Source organism: Ictidomys tridecemlineatus, chromosome 4 (assembly GCF_052094955.1).
Source record: "Ictidomys tridecemlineatus isolate mIctTri1 chromosome 4, mIctTri1.hap1, whole genome shotgun sequence".
In the NCBI taxonomy this organism is placed as follows: domain Eukaryota; kingdom Metazoa; phylum Chordata; class Mammalia; order Rodentia; family Sciuridae; genus Ictidomys; species Ictidomys tridecemlineatus.
In genome coordinates, this window is record NC_135480.1 from 171,985,610 (window position 1) to 172,004,302 (window position 18,693).

At 34.6% G+C, this 18,693-nt stretch overlaps 1 protein-coding gene across 4 annotated transcripts in view; it reads right to left on the reverse strand.

Annotated features, from left to right (window-relative positions):
• Positions 1-18,693, reverse strand: part of Rigi (RNA sensor RIG-I) — an 81,894-nt gene that overhangs the window by 31,457 nt on the left and 31,744 nt on the right. For 3 of the 4 annotated variants that reach the window (XM_078047738.1, XM_078047737.1, XM_005326172.4), the window contains exons 2-3: positions 7,059-7,193; positions 247-428 (exon numbers count right to left, since the gene is read on the reverse strand). In XM_078047738.1, the coding sequence (XP_077903864.1) occupies positions 247-428; positions 7,059-7,188 (312 nt within the window). In that variant the 5' untranslated portion in view covers positions 7,189-7,193. Of the gene's footprint in view, positions 1-246; positions 429-7,058; positions 7,194-9,890; positions 9,994-18,693 lie in introns of all 4 variants that reach the window. The other variant, XM_040285915.2, reaches the window with a different exon arrangement.

Sequence of the window (18,693 nt, forward strand, 5' to 3'; positions counted from 1 at the left end):
GCATTAAACATTATTCAGAAAAGTAATGAGGTAATTTTAACTGAAAATAGGTCAAACTTTAAAACTTTGACATAAAAATTACTCAATTCATGTTAAAAGTACTATTTTAGGAAATAATACCTTAGACATGAGGATTTTTTTTTTTTTTAGTTTCAATTATCTTTCTTAGGTTTAAAATAGTATAGAAAACAAAAGCTACATCCCATATTCTATTTCCTCCAAATCTAGTATTTTATGTCAACTTACCTGTCTAATTTCTTCACATTCCTGACTAATTAAACATTCAGCTAGTTCAGGAAGGATTTCTAAAGGAATAATTCTGTTTTTAAATTCTGGTTGCAAACGTTTTAAAAGTGTTCTGTACACTTCTAACTTTTCAATTTTGTTGAAATCCCAATTTTCAATGGCTTCATAAAGTCCAGAATAACCTGAAAAGAAAGAAAATGAGGACTTTTATGAGAGTAACAAGAAATACTTTGATGTTAATATCCTACAATCACGTTTAAATGTAAAGTGACAGAACTCAAAAACACCTATAAATTACCTGTCATTAATGATTTTTCAAAAATAAAATAATATGCATCTTAGCTCCCCAATAAGTTTAGGATTTCCAACAATGTTTATTATCTTTTAGGAGAAAATAGTAAAGTAAGGACAAACATGAAGTCTTATATTTGGCCTTAGTATAAAATCTTCCAAAATGTTCCATGAATTCCACCTACACCTCCTGATTTGCCTTTAAATAAATCAAATTCTCATGTCTATCTTCTCAGAACAAAGCAGTAAAGAAGGCAAGAAGAAACATAAATCTTAATTCCTACATCCCCAGCCCTTTTTGAGACAAACTTGCTTAGGGCTTTGCTGATTTGCTGAGGCTAGCCTTGAACTTGTGATACTCCTGCCTCAGCCTCCCAAGTTGATGAGGACTACAGGCATGCAACACTGCATCCAGCTCCTTCTTTTTAAGAGTTGAATAATATTCCATGTATAAACATATTTTTTGTGTATGGGATCAACTTAGGCCCTCAGCACATGTTAAGCAAAGTGCTCTACCACTGAGCTACATCCCTGACCCAATTCCACATTACATTTATCTGTTCATCTGATGATGGAAATTTGATTTACTTCCATCTCTTACCTACTGTGAATAATGCTGCTATGAACATGGGTGTGCAAATATCTCTTTAAGATGCTACTTTCAATTCTTTCAGAAATATGCCAAAATTAGTATTACTGGATCATATGATGATTCTAAGGTTTGAAAGGACTCTCCATACTGTTTTCCATAAGTTATACCATTTTACCATCTTACCAATAGTGCACAAGAGTTCATTTCTCCATATCTCACCAATATGGGTTACTTTGAATTTCTGATAGAAGTTATCATAATGAGTGTGAGATGAAAATTCATTACAGTTTTAATTTTCATTTATTTAATGCTTAGTGATGCTAAGCATCTTTTCATATGTTTGTTGAGCATTTGTATATCACATATGAAGAAACAGGAAGTCCTTGGACTGATTCTTAATCATGTTATTGGATTTTTTGTTGAGTTACCGTTCTTTATATAATCTGGATATTAATCCCTTACAGATGTTGACTAGTAAATATTTTCTCCAATTCATGGGTTCACTTTCCATTCTATTGATTGTGTCTTTTGATGCACAAAAGTTTTCAAGAGTTGATATAGCTTCATTTATTTTTTGCTTTGTTACATATGCTTTTCTATCACTTTTTAATATTGCTGAATCTATAAAATTAAAAAAACTTAAGACACTGCCAGATAATTGTTGGTTCATTCTTAATTTTAAAAAACTATATATGCAATATTTAATTAAGTAGTCAGAAATTAAAACCATGCAATGCATATAGGTTGAAAATTTTACAATCGTCTTGCACTTGAAACTCTTGCCCTCTCCAACCTCACAGAGATAATGAACATTAACAGTTTAGTTTCCTTTCATATTTTTTCAATGAAGTTCCATGAAAAACCCATATATAATCTGGGTTTGTCCTTTTTTACAAAATGGAATTGCATGATGCACATTATTTCTGCAACTTGATTCCTTTATATAATATTATATCCTAATACAGTATTCCTGAATAGATCTCCTTCATCTTTTTGACTACTATATATTATCCCATAGTAAAGATATAACATGTTAAAGGGATGGGTATTCACTCGTCTATTTTCTCCTTTTCTTATTTATCAAGTTGATGTCATATCCAAGAAATCATTGCCAAAGTCAGTGTCATGATGTTTTCCCCTTGTCTTTTTCTAAGAGTTTTATGCCTTTAACTAAGGTTGAATTAATTTTTGTATACAGTGTGTGATAGTTAATTTTGTATGAACTTGATTGGACTAAGGAATGACCGAATAGCTGGTAAAATATTTCTGGGTACATCTGTGAAGGTTATTCCAGAATGTGAATCAGTGGACTGAGTAAATATTGTAAAATGTACACAGGCATCATTCAATCCATTGTCAAGGACACAAATAGGACAAAAAGTCAGAGGAAGGGCACATTCTCTCTTTTCTTGAGCTCAGACATCCATTTTCTCATCCTGAGACAACAGTGTTCCTAGTTCTTTGATCTTACAACTTTAGAACTCACACCAGCAGCCCTTTGGTACTTAGGTTTTCAGACTCAGACTGAATTATACTACTGACTTTCCTGGCTCTCCAGCTTGCAGACAGCAGATCATGGGAATTTTCAGTCTCTACAATTGTATGAGCTGATTCCCACTATACTTATACGTAGATACACATGCATATATATAACACCTGTGTATACAGATACATCCCTTTATACAGACATACACACACACACTATAACCTACTGATTCTGTTTTTCTGGAGAGCACTAACATATGTATAAGTGTCCAACTTCATTCTTTTCCATATGAGTATCAAGTTTTCCAATGCCATATGTGAAAGAGACTGTGCTTTCTCCATTGCGTAGTATTGGTACCTTTGTTAAAGAACATTTGACCATTATACTCTGTAGAGTTTATTTCTGGGATATTGGTGTATTTGTCTCCATAACCAGTTCCACACTCTTTTAATTGCTATAGCTTTGTAATATGTTTCAAAAAATCAGGAAGTGTAAGTCTTATGCATTTATTTTTCTTTTTTCACAATTTTAACTATTTGAAGGTGTCTTGAGATTCCATGAATTTTAGAATAAATTTTCCTATTTCTGCAAAAAACTGCCATTAGAATTCTGAAAGGGTTGCATTGAGTCAGTAGATTACTTTGGATAGTAGCAATCCCCTAAAATTAAGACCATCTTCTAATTCATGAACATGGGTTGTCTTTCAATTTATTTCTATCTTCTTTCATTTTTTTTCAGCAATATTTTATAGTTTTCAGGGTATGAGTCTTTCACCTACTTGGTTAGGTTTATTCCTAAGCATTTTATTATTTTTGGTGCTATTATAAATGGAATTATTTTCTTATAACTTTTTGGGTTGTTATATAATATATGGATAAGCAACTGATTTGGGTTATTGATATTGTATCCTGAAACTTCTCTGAATTTATCAGTTTTAACAGTTCTTTTAAAATTGTTACAGTTTTCTACATAAACCATCTCATCTACAAACAAAGATATTTTATTTCTTCCTGTTCAAATTTACTTTTGTTTCTTTTCTTGCCTATTTGTTCTTATATTTTTATTGCTAAACCTCATTTTATTTTAAAGTAGAATTTAGAAGTGCCATTTTTACTTATAAATTAATAAGGGGTTTTAGTAACTCATAATAACCTATATTAGGTATATCCCCCAAATGGAGAAACAGTGGTTTCTCTGAAGAGGGTTGTATAAGAGGTAGTGGGGAAGGTAAACAGAAGGAGGCTCACTTGACCCTTCTGTACCATTTAAATTGTTCGGAATAAATAGGCATATATTACAGTAACAAATTTAGAGAAATTTTAAGGCAAGTTTAGGAAATGAAAGAAAATAAGTCAACAACTTTTAATCCTATAAACAAAAGCAGAAAAGTCTCAGTTCACAATATTGGAACCAATATTTAAACATTTTCACCTAAATTTTTTTGAAAAATAAAACCACATCAATTTTCATAAAAGAACTGCAATTATACTGATTATATATATGTGGGCCTCTTGAGGAATTCTAATACCTAGGGAAGGACAGTGTGTGTTTTGCTTTTAACATTGTGCAAATTTAACATACTGGTGTTACAATATGAGGACACAGGTAATAGAAGACACCTCATCATCAGAATTTGTTTTCCTGTAGTAATGACAAGTTTTCCTTAATTTGCCCGGTTTTAAATCATTCTACTACAATGCAAATAATAATTGTATAACAACTGTATTTTGATTAGTGCCTCTTTGTATGCATTGTGCTAGGTTCTTCATATACGTGTCTCTTACTCATTGTTTACAACACAAAAAGAAAATTATCCTTTGGTTTCTTTGACAAATGAGTAAACTGGAGAATCAGAAAGGCAAGTAACTTGGCTAAAATCCCTTAAATAGTTAAGTGGCTGATTTGGTGTTGAAATTCAATGCCTACTCTTCACAGTCTAATATCTCAGTGCAACAAATTACCCCAACAGAAAGCCATCAGTAGACCTACATTCTAACTCTAGCAAAAATGCCAGTTATCTGTGTGACCCTGGGCAAACCTCCTCTCAAGGCCTTAGTTTCCTCATGTACAGGAGGGAGGTTGGGTCACATGATTTCCAAGATGTCTTTCATATCTCTGGGTAAGACTGACTTTATAGGTGTGGACAAGTAAGACTTAGAAACATATCATAGCTCTAAAAATAGAAATTTAAAAGATATGCAACAGGGCTGGGGTTGTTGCTCATCGGTAAAGTGCTCGCCCATCATAGGCAAGGCCCTGGGTTTGATCCTCAGTACCACGTAACAATAAATAAAATAAAGGTATTGTGTCCAACTACAATTAAAAAATAAATATTTTTTTAAAAAAGCTCTGCAATGGTTGATAACATAATAGAATAGTTGTAACACATAAAAAACACACCAAAATGTACACATGTGAACCCACTACTTATAGTAAGAACAAGAATATCTTACCATTTGTGTATACCTTCTCTTCCCCAGCTTTCTATCCCCTCACCAAAGAAATCACTGTTGTGTATTTGATATATCACTCCTGATTTGTTTGTTTGGGAATGGTCACATGACATATGTTTGCTTCCTTAAACAATGTTATGTTTAGTTTAATTTGTTTGGGACGTCATAAATATTATATCCTATGACATTTAAGCTTCTCTGACTTTTTAAAAAATTAAATATTGCATTTCTAAGATTTCTCTGAGTTGTCATCTAGAGGTATGTTCACACATTTTTATTGTAGTTTAATGGACTACTGTGTGAACATTATAAAACTTGCTTTTCCATTCTTCTCTATGAGGATATTGGGGTTGCTTCCAGTTTTGTTTGCTTGCTTTTGTTATTACAAACAATTATACTACAAACATTATGGTATGTGTATTCTGAAATGTATATTTTTCTAGCGCATAAACTAAAGAATAAAACTTGGAAAAAGGGAAAAATGACAGTTGAATTCTACCAGACAATGTCAAATTGTTTTTCAAAAGAGTTGTGTCTGTTTATATATATAGCAATATTTAAGATTTTCCATTATTAAATGTCTTCTTCACACCTTCACACTGTTGGACTTAAGTTTGCTGTCAAGTAGTTAAAAAAATGCTGCCTCAATGGGTTCCTATTTATAGTTTCCTAATTGCTAAATGGGCTGAGAATCTTTTCATTTATTTATTCACCTTTCATACATCCTGTTCTTTGAAATATCTGTCCACATCTTTTGGTCAGTGAGTGTTTTCTTCCTTTTCCTGATTGATTTTAAAATATTATTTGGTAAGTATATATTTTACAATTATCCTCTCCCACCTTGTGACTTGTTTTTTTTTTTTTTTTTTACTTTCTTTAAGTGACTTATGAAAACATTAAATTAAGAACAGTTCATCAAATTTACCAAGCTTTCTTTTATGGCTAATGCTTTAATATCTTGTTTCACAAATCCTGCCATGCCCTCATGTAAGAAAACTATTCTGTTATTTTCTAAAATGGCTTAAAAATTGGCTGCTATATTTAAGTCTTTAAATTCTCTTAAATTCGTAAGAAATACAAACTTATTTATATCTATGTGGATCTGAAAGTTAGGGTGTATTTGTTTTTTAACATTATCTCAATTATAATGGTCAACTGCTATTTATTGAATAGTTCCCCATTTCCCAGTGATCCTCTGTTCCCAGTGGTCTTTAAAATATCAGATGTGTGGGTCTCTGTAAGAAACTCTGTAGTTTTGTTGTTGTTTTTGAGATGATGGTCTCACCATGTTGCCTAGGCTGGTCTCAAACTCATGGATTCAAGCAATAATTTTGAATAGCTGAAAATATGGGCGCATGCCACCATGCCCAGCTTTTTAATAAATCTCAACACCCAGAAGGGAAAGGCCAATTTACCTAATTCTTATGCAAAGGTGTCTTGACTATTCTGAGATCATGATTCTTTCATATAGATCTTAAAATCAGTTTGTTAAGCCCATTGGAAAGGCATATAAGATTTTTATTAGAATTGCATTAAATATACAGATAAAAATAAGGTGAACTGACATTATAATGGTATCAAGTCTTACTTTCCATGTGCAGGGATGTACCTCTCTACTTAGGATGTCTGTAATGTTTCTCATTAACATTGTATCATTTTCTCCATCCAGATTTTACAAATATTTTGTTAGATTTATTCCCCAATACATCATCTTTTTATTACTGTTATAAATGGCATTTCATTTCTGTTTGCTTCCACCAGGCAGAAATGCAACTAGTTTTGTATACTGATCTTACATCCAATGACCTTGCTAATCTCTCACATTAGTTACAATAATCTCTGTAGATTCCTTTGGATGTTTCAGATAGACAAGTATGTTATGAGCCTGAAAATAGTATTTTGAATACCTCAAAATTATTAGCTCTTCACTTTTATAGCATTCTGACAAAACAAAGAAATAAGCTCTGATTTGTAAGAAGAATGAACTCACCTGCTTGGTTTAAGGCATCCAAAAAGCCACGGAACCAGCCTTCCTCCTGGAGTTCCAAAAGGAACTGTAGGAAAAGTGAGGCCGCCTCCATCGCGCCCCTGTTGTTTTTCTCAGCTTGAATATACTGCATCTTATCTACAAATAGAAGCGAGAATACATCAAACTGCAGAACTACTAATTACTGGAAGAAAAGCCAGAAGAGGGCTGCCAGATTTTCCTGAATGGGGCAGGGGCTCGAACAAGTCACATCATGGGCAGGAACTTCAGGAAAGCAGATTCCCTGCCCAGGCTGACTAACCCCATCTGTACCAACTCACTCTTCCCATCTTCTATGGAAACTTCTTGTTTGGTGTGGAAGTCTGAAAACATCTGTAGAAAAGGGAGTTTCCTTAAGACATTTGAAAAACTCCCCCATTACAAGGAAGAAGACATAGCAGTAGGTTAGATGGAAGAACAAAGGCTTTCTTTCTGTTCAAAAAGCTAAGGCAACTGCTGGACTAAAGGAGTTCAAGTATAGCACTGCTCAAGGACTTTAGTAACAGCTATGGTGGTCTCAGAAGCAGTTCAAAATGAACAGGGATACTCTCATGACCCTTCTAGGTTTTTGCTAAGAGGGTTGCAAATACAGCAGAAAAGAGAAAGAAAAGAAACTAAAAAGAAACAGGTCAGCTAGCCACAATCTCCCAGCCTGCTGGTGGTCATTCTAACTTTGCACACTTTAACTCCATACCTAGGAATAGGGCCAAATCATCACCTTCATATGACCTCACATTCAATAAGTTTCCGTTTTTTCTATAGTTGCTAAAATACAGGTTCCAAGGGACTAAGCTGGTGAACCATTATGTTCTTAGAGATTAGAAGAGGATCTGGCACATTATAGATACTCATTAAAGGCAAACTGAAAGAACAGAGAGGAAAGAATGCCTTAAAAATTATGATATTAAGTGACCTGTCTTGGTAACCCAACAGTAAAATTAACTCTTTTAAGTATAAAATTTAATGGTTTTTAAAAGTTATAAATCCATTACTATTATCTAATTTTAGTACATTTTCATTGCTATAAAAAAATCCTTTAACTACTAGCAGTCACTTTGTACTCCTCCTCCTGTTTCAGTCTTAGGCAATCACTAATCAACTGGGTTCTCCATGGATTTGCCTATTCCAGACATTTCATGTTAGTGGAATCATGACAGGTGGTCGCTATGGCATCTTTCACTTAGCATAATGTCTTCAAGGTTCATCCATGTAGGATGTATTATTCACTACTTTATTGCCATGCTTATCCACACATCAGTTAACAGGCATTTGGCTGTAGCCACATTTTGGCCATTATGAATAGAGAGGCTATGAACACTCAGGCACAATTTTTAGTGTAGACATATAAATTTGTTTTTCTTAGGTATACATGGAAGTGTGAGATTCTCAGGTCTTAGATGTTAACTCTATTTTTAACATTGTAGGGAACTGCAACTGTTTCCCACAAGCAATGTAGGAAGATTCCAATTTCAAAATATCCTTGTCAATGCTTCTTATTGTCTTTTTCATTTAGCCATTTGTATTATTTTCCTGTGGCTGCATAATAAATTTCCAGAAACCAGGAGCATAAGATGATTGAAATTTATTCTCTCACAGTTCTAAATGTCATCAGTTTGAAATCAAAGTGTCAGTAGGGCTACATTTCCACCAAAGGCTCTAGTGGAGAATGCATTTCTTGCTCCTTCCAGATTCTGGTGGCCCATCACCACCAAAAGGCCCGACTTCTAGTAATCTCACTCCCTCCAATTTCGGCCTCTGTCTTCATATTGCCTCCTCCTCTCCCTGGCTTGTGGCCACATCATGTAGGATGTATCTACCTCTTGTCTGCACATGGCATTTTGTTTCTGTGTCTTCACAGGCTGACTTGTTATAGGAACACCAGTCATACAGGACTAAGGGCCCATCCCTGAATGCAGTACGACCTCATCCTAACTAGTTATAAAGACCTTATCTCTAAATAAGATCACATTCTGAGGTACTGGGAATTAGGACTTCTACATCTTTTTGAGCAACACAGTTCAACTCTTAATGGTGACCCTTCTCCATCTAGAGGGAAGCTCCACCACCTGCACCCTGAGGAAACACAAGACCAATCGCCAGCCTCTTCGCCACATCCCAGCTCCTGGCGCCTCTCCATCAGAGCGTGCACAGTTCTCCAGCTCTCTGAACCTCAGAGACCCAGGTCAAAATCTGGTTCCAGAACCGCAGGGCCAAGGCAAAAAGACTGCAGGAGGCAAAGATGAAGATGGCAGCTAAACCTAGGCTGCCCCTCTGGGTTCGGTCTCCCTTTCCCCATCAACTCGCCCCTGCAAGCAGTGTCCCTATCCGGAGCCTCCCACCTTTTCCAAAGACCTTCTCTTCCCCTCCTGCCCATCCGACTCTATGCCACGCCAGTAGGATACCGCGTAGAATCCAGGATGGATATTCGTTTAAAAGGATTCACCTCTCTCTCAAAGAAGGCGCCCAACCCAGTCCTCCTACAACGAAATTTCAGGCACCGTCCAAAGTGTCTAGGCCCAAGGGCCCCAAGTCCTAGTTCGAATTTCTTCTTTAGATGGGAGGCACCACGTCCTCTTTACTCAGCGTCATATCCTAAATGTCCCCTTCTCCTTTCACGAAAATTGGCTCTGGCAGTTTTAATGTATAAATAAATAAATAAATAAATAAATAAATATATATATATATATATATATATATATATATATATACATATATATGATAAAATATAAGATCTTTATACAGTAAATGTAAAAATTCAAATTATTTTGAAAGGCAAAATTTATAAACACATATCACCTTAAAGAGACTGTAAATCCATTTGTTGTGTTTTCTTAAAGCGGGAGACAGGTTATTTGCAAATTGGTGCGAATTTGGTGGTCTTGATAGGCTGAGTTGATTTCTGCTTATGGAAATCAAGTACTAGAATTAGGATGCATACAGGAAGTAGATAATGGAGAGCTTCTGGCAAATAAATGAGATATTATAACACATTTGCATTTTATATGCATAAGAAAAAGCTTGTGAGATGCTACCATATTTGACTCTATTTTCCTCCTTCTCCATATTGTTGGCTTTATCATTTATTTTTCATAAGCTTGAAAAAAAGGTGGTGAGAGTAATCCTGAGACCACCCCAGGGCAAGGTAGAAAACAGAAATAAACACTTCCTAACTTCTCTCAGTGCTGTGCTATTTAACTCCATTTCGGGTCATCAGAGAGCAAAAAATTAAAGAGTACAGAAGGCATTGATGATTACTATGAAATACTAGGTACATCAACTCACACAGTGTAAAGATGATTTTTTTGGGGGGGTACGAAAGTGTAGTAATTTTCTGCTTAAAAAAAACAAATATCTTACCTAGATGTGAAATATTATTGTACTAATTAGTAGAACCAGGAAGGAAAAAAAAAATCATGCTTTCTCTGTGTGTGTACCTATTGTATGTGCTAAACTTATTAGGAAAAGTTTCCACACTTTTTAACATTTTGGGGGCAGAGGGTAAAGCCATCCTTTAACTTGCTAAAAATTATGTTATGAAACAGCCGGTATAGATATGCAGGTGGTGTTTCACCTTGGTTTCCATCTCCCTTCCCCCAGTACACTTTAATCCCTTTGAAAGGGTACATTGTACAATTTTATATATTTTATTGAAGAGTTATTCCTTATCTCTTATTCTGAATTAAATTAAATGTTTGGTTTATTGCAGTAAAAGAAAAAAAAATAGTGACCTATCTCATCACTTATCCCAGCTTCCCTGGGTCTACAACTCCACCCTTCTTTCCAGTCAGTTCATCCTATTCTTAATCTCAGTGCTTACAGCTGTGTTCTTGCTCACTGCTGCTCAGTCTTCCCTCAGACACTCCACCAGCCATTACTGATATACTGGGTATCAGCAGAGGTCCAGATTTATCCCAGGCCCAGCAGAAGCCTTTCCAGGTAAATTGTACTGTTTACTTGTACTTTGCTAAAGACTGTTCCTGCTGCTAGCTGGCCCCAATATCTAACAGAACGTAATTCTCACAATTGAAGTTCACCAACAGAATCTAAAGCCTTAAAAGGAGCAAGGGAATAGGGAGGGAATACAGCACAGAATATATTAATGATAAAATAGGACGTAGAAAAAGAGACGAAAGCAAAAGACTTATGGATAAATATGTGCATAATAAAACACAGAGACATGAATAGAGAAGACATAACCAAAAATTTTTTAAGCCAGAACCTCATAAACATGAGGCACATATTCTATAACTGAGCTACACTTGTAGCCCAGTACACCAACTTTTTAACTACATTAGCTTGTAGGGAGGGCATTGAAAGACCTCTACTATACCTTTTCCATTCAAAAATTTTTAAAAAGTATTTAACATAGTATTTTTCTTTTTTTATTAATTTATTTATTTTAATTAGGTATATATATTACAGTAGAATGCATTTTGATTCATTGTACACAATTGCAGCACAATTTTTCATTTCTATGGTTGTACACGATGTAGCATTGCACCATCTGTGCCGTCATACATGTACCTAGGGTAATGATGACCATCTCATTCCACCATCTTTCCTGCTCCCATGCACCCTCCCCAACCCTCCCTCTCCTTGCCCAATCAAAGTTGCTCCATTTTCCCACGCCTCCCCACTCCCCCTTAAGGATCAGCATCCACTTATCAGAGAGAACATTCGGCCTTTGGTGTTTGGGGATTGGCTTCCTTCACTTAGCATGATATTCTCCAACTCCATCCATTTACCTGCAAATGCCATAATTTTATTATCTTTTAATGCTGAGTAATATTCCATTGTGTATATATACCAGTTTCTTTATCCATTCATCTACTGAAGAGCATCTAGGTTGGTTCCACAATGAACAGAGCTGCTATGAACATTGATATGGCTGCATTACTATACTATGCTGATTTTAAGTCCTTTGGGTATAGACCCAGGAATGGGATAGCTGGCTCAAATGATGGTTCCATTCCAAGTTTTCTAAGGAATCTCCATACTGCTTTACAGATTGGTTGCACCAATCTGCAGTCCCACCAGCAATGTATCAGTGTGGCTTTTCCCCTACACCCTCACTAACACTTATTGTTGTCTGTATTCTTGATAACTGCCATTCTGACTGGCATGAAATGAAATCTTAGAGTAGTTTTGATTTGCATTTCTTTAATTACTAGAGATGTTGAACATTTTTTCATATATTTGTTGATTGAATGTATATCTTCTTCTAAAAAGTGTCTGTTCAGCTCCTTAGCCCATTTATTGATTGGGTTGTTTGTTTTTTTCGTGTTAAGATTTTTGAGTTCCTTATACATCCTGGAGATTAGTGCTCTATCTGATGTGTGTGTGACAAAAATTTGCTCCCAAAATGTAGGCTCTCTCTTTACCTCACTGATTGTTTCTTTTGCTGAGAATAAGCTTTGTAGTTTGAGTCCATCCCATTTATTAATTCTTGATTTTATTTCTTGCTAAGGAAGTTGGGGCCTAATCCAATGTGACAAAAATTGGGCCCAATTTCTCCTGTATTAGGTACAGGGTCTCTGGTCTAATTCCTAGGTCCTTGATCCACTTTGAGTCGAGTTTATGCATGGTGAGAGATAGGGGTTTATTTTCATTTCACTGCATATGGATTTCCACTTGTCCAAGCAACATTTGTTAAAGAGGCTATCTTTTCTCCAATTTTATGTTTTTGGCACCTTTGTCTAGTATGAGACAACTGTATTTATGTGGGTTTCTCTCTGTGTCTTCTATTCTGTACCATTGGTCTACATGTCTATTTTGGTGCCAATACCATGTCATTTTTGTTACTATAGCTTTGTGTGTAGTATAGTTTAAGGTCTGGTATTGTGATGCTTGCTGCTTCACTCTTCTTGCTAAGGATTGCTTTTGCTATTCTGGGTCTCTTATTTTTCCAAATAAATTTCATGATTGCTTTTTCTATTTTTATAATGACATTGGGATTTTAATTGGAATCATATTGAATCTGCATAGTGCTTTTGGTAGTATGGCCATTTTGACAATATTAATATTATGCCTATTCAAGAGCATTAATACAGTATTTTTCAATTAGCCTTTTAAACTTACCTTTGGATATTTTTATGTTATTGCTTTACAACTATACATTAGCACAGGAAGAACAAACATGCTTACAAACCTGCAGTACCCCATGTGGAAGCATGGGAAGCCCCTCCCTCATGCAAATATTCCTTCTCCTTTTCTCCTTCTCTCCTCTCCTTCTCCTTCTCCTTTATGGGTTTTAATTAGTTATACATAACACTGGGGTTCATTCTGACATAACTTTAAAGGCATGAAATATAATCTGCTCTCAATCATACCAGTACTTCCCCTTTCCCTCCCCTCCTCCCTCTTCCCGTTCCCTTACTGTACTTTACTGCTATTTTAGTTTTTTGTTGTCATTGTTGTTTAGTGCTTTGGATATACATGATGGTGAGATTCACTGTGGTACATTCATATATATATACTTAGAAAAGTTACTCTAGATTCATTCCACTGTACTTCCCTTATCCTGTCCCTTCTCCCTCCCCCTCAATCCTCTTCATCTAGTCCATTGATCTTTCTTCTATTTTTATGGAATCCCCCCTTTATCTCTCTGTCTTTCTTCCCTTTATTTTGGACTAGCTTCCATATGTCAGAGAAAACATTCAACCTTTGACTTTCTGAGTCTGGCTTAGTTCACTTAGTATGATAGTGTCCAATTCCATCCATTTACCAACAAATGCCATAATCTCATTCTTCTTTATGGCTGAGTAATACTCCATTGTGTATATGTACCACATTTTCTTTAGCCATTCACCTAATAGGCATCTATAAACATGCTTTCCTTCACTCATTAATAGGTAATAGATGTCATTTCCCATCAAAGGGCACCTAGGTTGGTTCCCTAGTTTGGCTACTGTGAATTGTGCTGCTATAAACATTGATGTAGCTGTGTCACTGTACTATGGTGATTTCAGTCCTTTTGGATAAATACTGAGTAGTAGGATAGCTGGATCTTATGGTAGTTCTACCCCTAGTTTTTTGAGGAATCTCCATATTGCTTTCCAGCTTGTTTGCACTAATTTTCAGTCCCACCAACAATGCATGAGTATATCTTTTCCCTCACATCCTCACCAACATTGGTTATTGTTTGTATACTTTATAGTTGCCATTCTGACTGGAGCCTCCCTCAAATCTTACTCTCTTCAGACTAGTTTCCTTCATATTACTTTGGCACATTTTGTGCTAAATTCATTTATTTTAAGTTTGGTACTATAAGAAATAAGTTTTTATATCATGTATTTTTTCCAAATAACATTTTTTTCTTTTTTTAAACACTAAATGTTTAATCATAAACATTTATAAAGGTAAAGCTAAATGTATATCTATTTCATATACATACAAAAATAATCAATTTTCCTGGATGTATCATGACAGATGGTACTGTTTTGCTTTTATTTTTTTGGCTTATAGACTATATAAACTGAATAGTTATCCTTTGACACGCTGCAATTCACTGTTTAATTAAAATAATATTTTTAAGCAAAAGCTTCATCTTCAGTACCAGAAAAACAAATTTACCTGTTGTAAACTGATTTTCAACCAAATATGCTTTTGAGTTCATCAACACTTTCTCTATCTAGACAGATAAGCAGTGATTCATAAAATGTACAAGAAGATTCCTATACAGTAAGGTCTGAGGGTATCCTTCTACTTTATGAGTTGCAAAGTCCATGAACTGAATTTCTTTTAGAAATCTGTGTAATAAGCTAGGGTCTAGCAGGTGCACATTATCTGCCAAAACTCTCCAGATAAAGTGGAGTCTCATGGTAACTGGAGAATCTTGGAAACAGAAGCAATTCCTCTTTGTGTGTTTGTTTAATGACGCCTATCACTTACTTCCCCTACACTAAATGTCCTTAATATCTGTCAAAGATATTCCTCCTCTCCAACAACACTAACATCTCCTAAATTGGACTTCAAGTTATTACCATATGAATTATTCAGATAAATGGGATTCACTATGCTGGCTCCATACATGCATGTGTCATGTACCGATCATGTTCAGCAATCATTCTTTCACCCTTCACTCCTCCCCCTGCCCCAGGACATTTCCCAGGCCTAGAAGTCCCTCTTCATTTCTGTCTGTCCGCCCACTTCCCCATCTCTGGAGACCACTATTCCATCCATATTTCTACAAAACTGACTTATTTGTTTCCACAAATGAGGGAGAACATTGCTATCTGTCTTTTAACACAGTGTCAATGTAAACATTTTAAGCACTTTGTGAAAAGCATGAAGAATTAAAAAAAAAACCCACTGAAATCATACCACATAGAATCAAACCCATGTAATATTCCAGAAAACACCTTCTTCTAATTATATGTACAGATTATATGTAGTTTAAAATAAATAGGCATCTATAAACGTACATTCCTTCACTCATTAATAGGTAATAGATGTCATTTCCCATCAATAAATATGGATTTACATCAATTTTTAGTGGCTGTATGGTATTATATCACATAAAAACACTTATTTAATCTATTCTTTGTAATAGGTAAATCTAGTACAGATAACTGACTTTTCCTGCTTTAAAGTTTTCCTTAGAATAAATTCCTAAAAGTATAATTTCAGTTGAACAGTACATACTTCTCAATGTTGTTACCTAGGGGCTAGGGCTGAGGCCCAGCGGTAGCATACTTATCTGGCACTTGTGAGGTACTGGGTTCAATTCTCAGCATCACATATAAATAAATAAATAAAATAAAAAGGTCTATCAACAACTACAAAAAGCAATTTAAAAATTTTTTTAAATGTTGTTACCTATTGCTCAACTCCCTCCACAACCCTGAATTTGCTCAATCTTCATAGTCTTTGCAAAACAGAAACAAAAACAGACCAAACATTTTTTAATGATTTTGTTTGTTATCTTCTTTGATCACTGTATTTTTTAAAAAACAAATTTCCTGTTCATTAAACATCTGTTGCAATGTTCATTAAACATCTGTTGAATGAACTCTTCCTTAGTTCCAATAATTTTGGGAAATTTTGTCTCTTCTGCTTTCTTTGAGGTTTTCTGGTTATTTAGTTGTTTTATTTATTTATTTATTTATGCTCTTGTTTTGTAGTTACTTGAGTCAAATTCATTAATTCATTTGTGTTATTGTTTTGAAATATCTATAAATCTAACTAGAAGATTAGGTATAGCTCAAAAATATGTATTATATGGGCTGTCTGCTATTCTTGTGAAAGTGGCTGTAACTGGCTTGATTTTCTTTTTGTTAGAAGTTATTTTGAAAATGTATATGGTAATTTTTTGAAAGTTCCATAATAAATTTCTGGAAAATAGAATAATACCTAACAGTTATTTAGTGCCATGTACTTTAATTCTCAAAAACCTCTGAATGTGATTGCTGTTCTTATCTGATAGAGGAAGAAATTGAGTCAGAGAGGAGGAGTTAAGACATTTCCCTATAGTCACAAAGTCTGTAAATTGGAGAATTAATAAAGCTATGCTTTGGGGAATTTATTAAAGATTTATCTATAATGTAGCATCAATTTGACAAAGTTCCTTAAGCACTGGGAGAGTAAGTCATAGTCTCTATAGGATATTAAATTGATTAGCTATTAAATCAATTTTCTAAAATAGATCATTTAATCTGATTTAGCAAAAATGTCTTATAATTCCCCAATTTCTTGACTTTAAAGATTTTTTTTTCTTCTATTTTGGTACACAAAGATTTAGATGTGCCATATCTTCGCTGTGAATTAGGTAACCTTTTTCCCTTCAGTACCTTCTGCCTGTGTGATGATGGTTTTTAGTATTAAAACGGCATCTTCTGATTTCTTTTCGTTTTCATTTATTTAAGGTATCTTTTTTAAAAAATATTTTTTTAGTTGTAAGTGGACACAATACCTTTATTTTATTTATTTATATGGTGCTGAGGATCGAACCCAGGGCCTCACACCTGTTAGGAGAGCAACTACTGAGCCACAACCCCTGCCCTATTTAAGGTATCTTTATCTTATTTTTGATGTTACTTGACTTTAGGAACCCGGTCTCTGGCAGACAACAAAGACCTGAATTCTGCTCATAGACACATTGCCCCATCACATAGCCATGGCTGATGTCTTCAGTCGCTGCCTTGTTTTATATTTCCCTTTACTGTTTCCTCGTTAGCTTCAGTTACTAAATGCTTTTTTTCCTTTTCTCTTTTCTAGGATGAAACATATAATCATGTTTAAATTAATGTACCATTATCTTTACCCTTTCAGACATCATTTTTAAAATCATAGAAGAGTACAATGGTATCTTTTCAATCTTCTCCTTTAGAGGCAAGAAATTTCATTCTGATTACTTTCCATAGTTCCTTACTAATGGTAAAGATTTTAATCCAAATAATTATTTTAAAAATCATTATCCTTTTCAATTTGACAAAGATCCTTACGCATTGGGAGAGACTCTCTATAGGATATGAAATTGATTATATAGCTATTAAATCAATTTTCTAAAATAGATCATTTAATCTGATTTAGCAAAAATGTCTTATAATTCCCAAATTTCTTGACTTTAAAGATTTTTTTTCTTTTAAACAAAAATCTTTTTTGTTTAAAAAAAAATGTTCTGATGTTGCATTTACTTTTGTAGTCAGATTTACAGTTATTCAACATGAACTCCACCTGCTGGGCTTCATCATTTATCACCAATTCTTGAACTCTAAGATCTCCCTTTATTGAGTTATTACTAATTTTTTCAGTTCTTAATCATTTGCAATGGGTAATTTTCATAAGAAATGTATATGAGATCCCACATATACAAGATTTTCTTGCATACACAACCTAAAAACCTGACTGAATACAAAATTTTGGGGAGACTTTTATTCTCAAAATTCTGCAGTTTTATTGTACAGTTTCATGAGAGTTATAGAGAAGTAAGAGACTAACTTAAACTGGTTCCCTTGTAAGAGACCCAAGTTACCCTACTGGATTTTTCCCAAATGTTTATATTATTTCTTCGTCTCAGAATTATAAAAATCCTACCAGTATTTATTGAGACTTGACTCCTCCTCAATAAACTCATTTACTACACACTGCTTCTTTCTTAGAAAAAAAATTTCTTCAATTTTTTCCATTTATTTTTACCCTTTTTGTTCTTTTTTTATTGGAATCACGATATATACAAATTGTAGGGTCTGGATCTGTGTGAACATGCTACAAAGCACTGCCTCCATTGTAAATTTTTAAGTACAATCATGTTTCCAAAAGAACTGCCTACATTTAATTTCTTCCCTTAGCTATTTATTTCTAGTCTTCTTCTTCTTCTTCTTTTTTTTTTTTTTTTTGTAGCTGTGCATGAAGAGAATTCCTTTATTTTGTTTATTTTTATTGGTGCTAAGGATGGAATCCAGTGCCTCACCCAGACCAGGCAAGCGCTCTGCTACTGAGCTATAGCCCCAGCCCCTCCTTAGTCTATTCTTAACAATTAGTCCACCTTCAACCCATCACCATTCCACAGACACCATTGCCATGGGAGGCCACAGATGGCTATAATGCCAAAGTCAAACACAAGGTCAAGTCTATAACACCTCCATGTCCACATATGTGG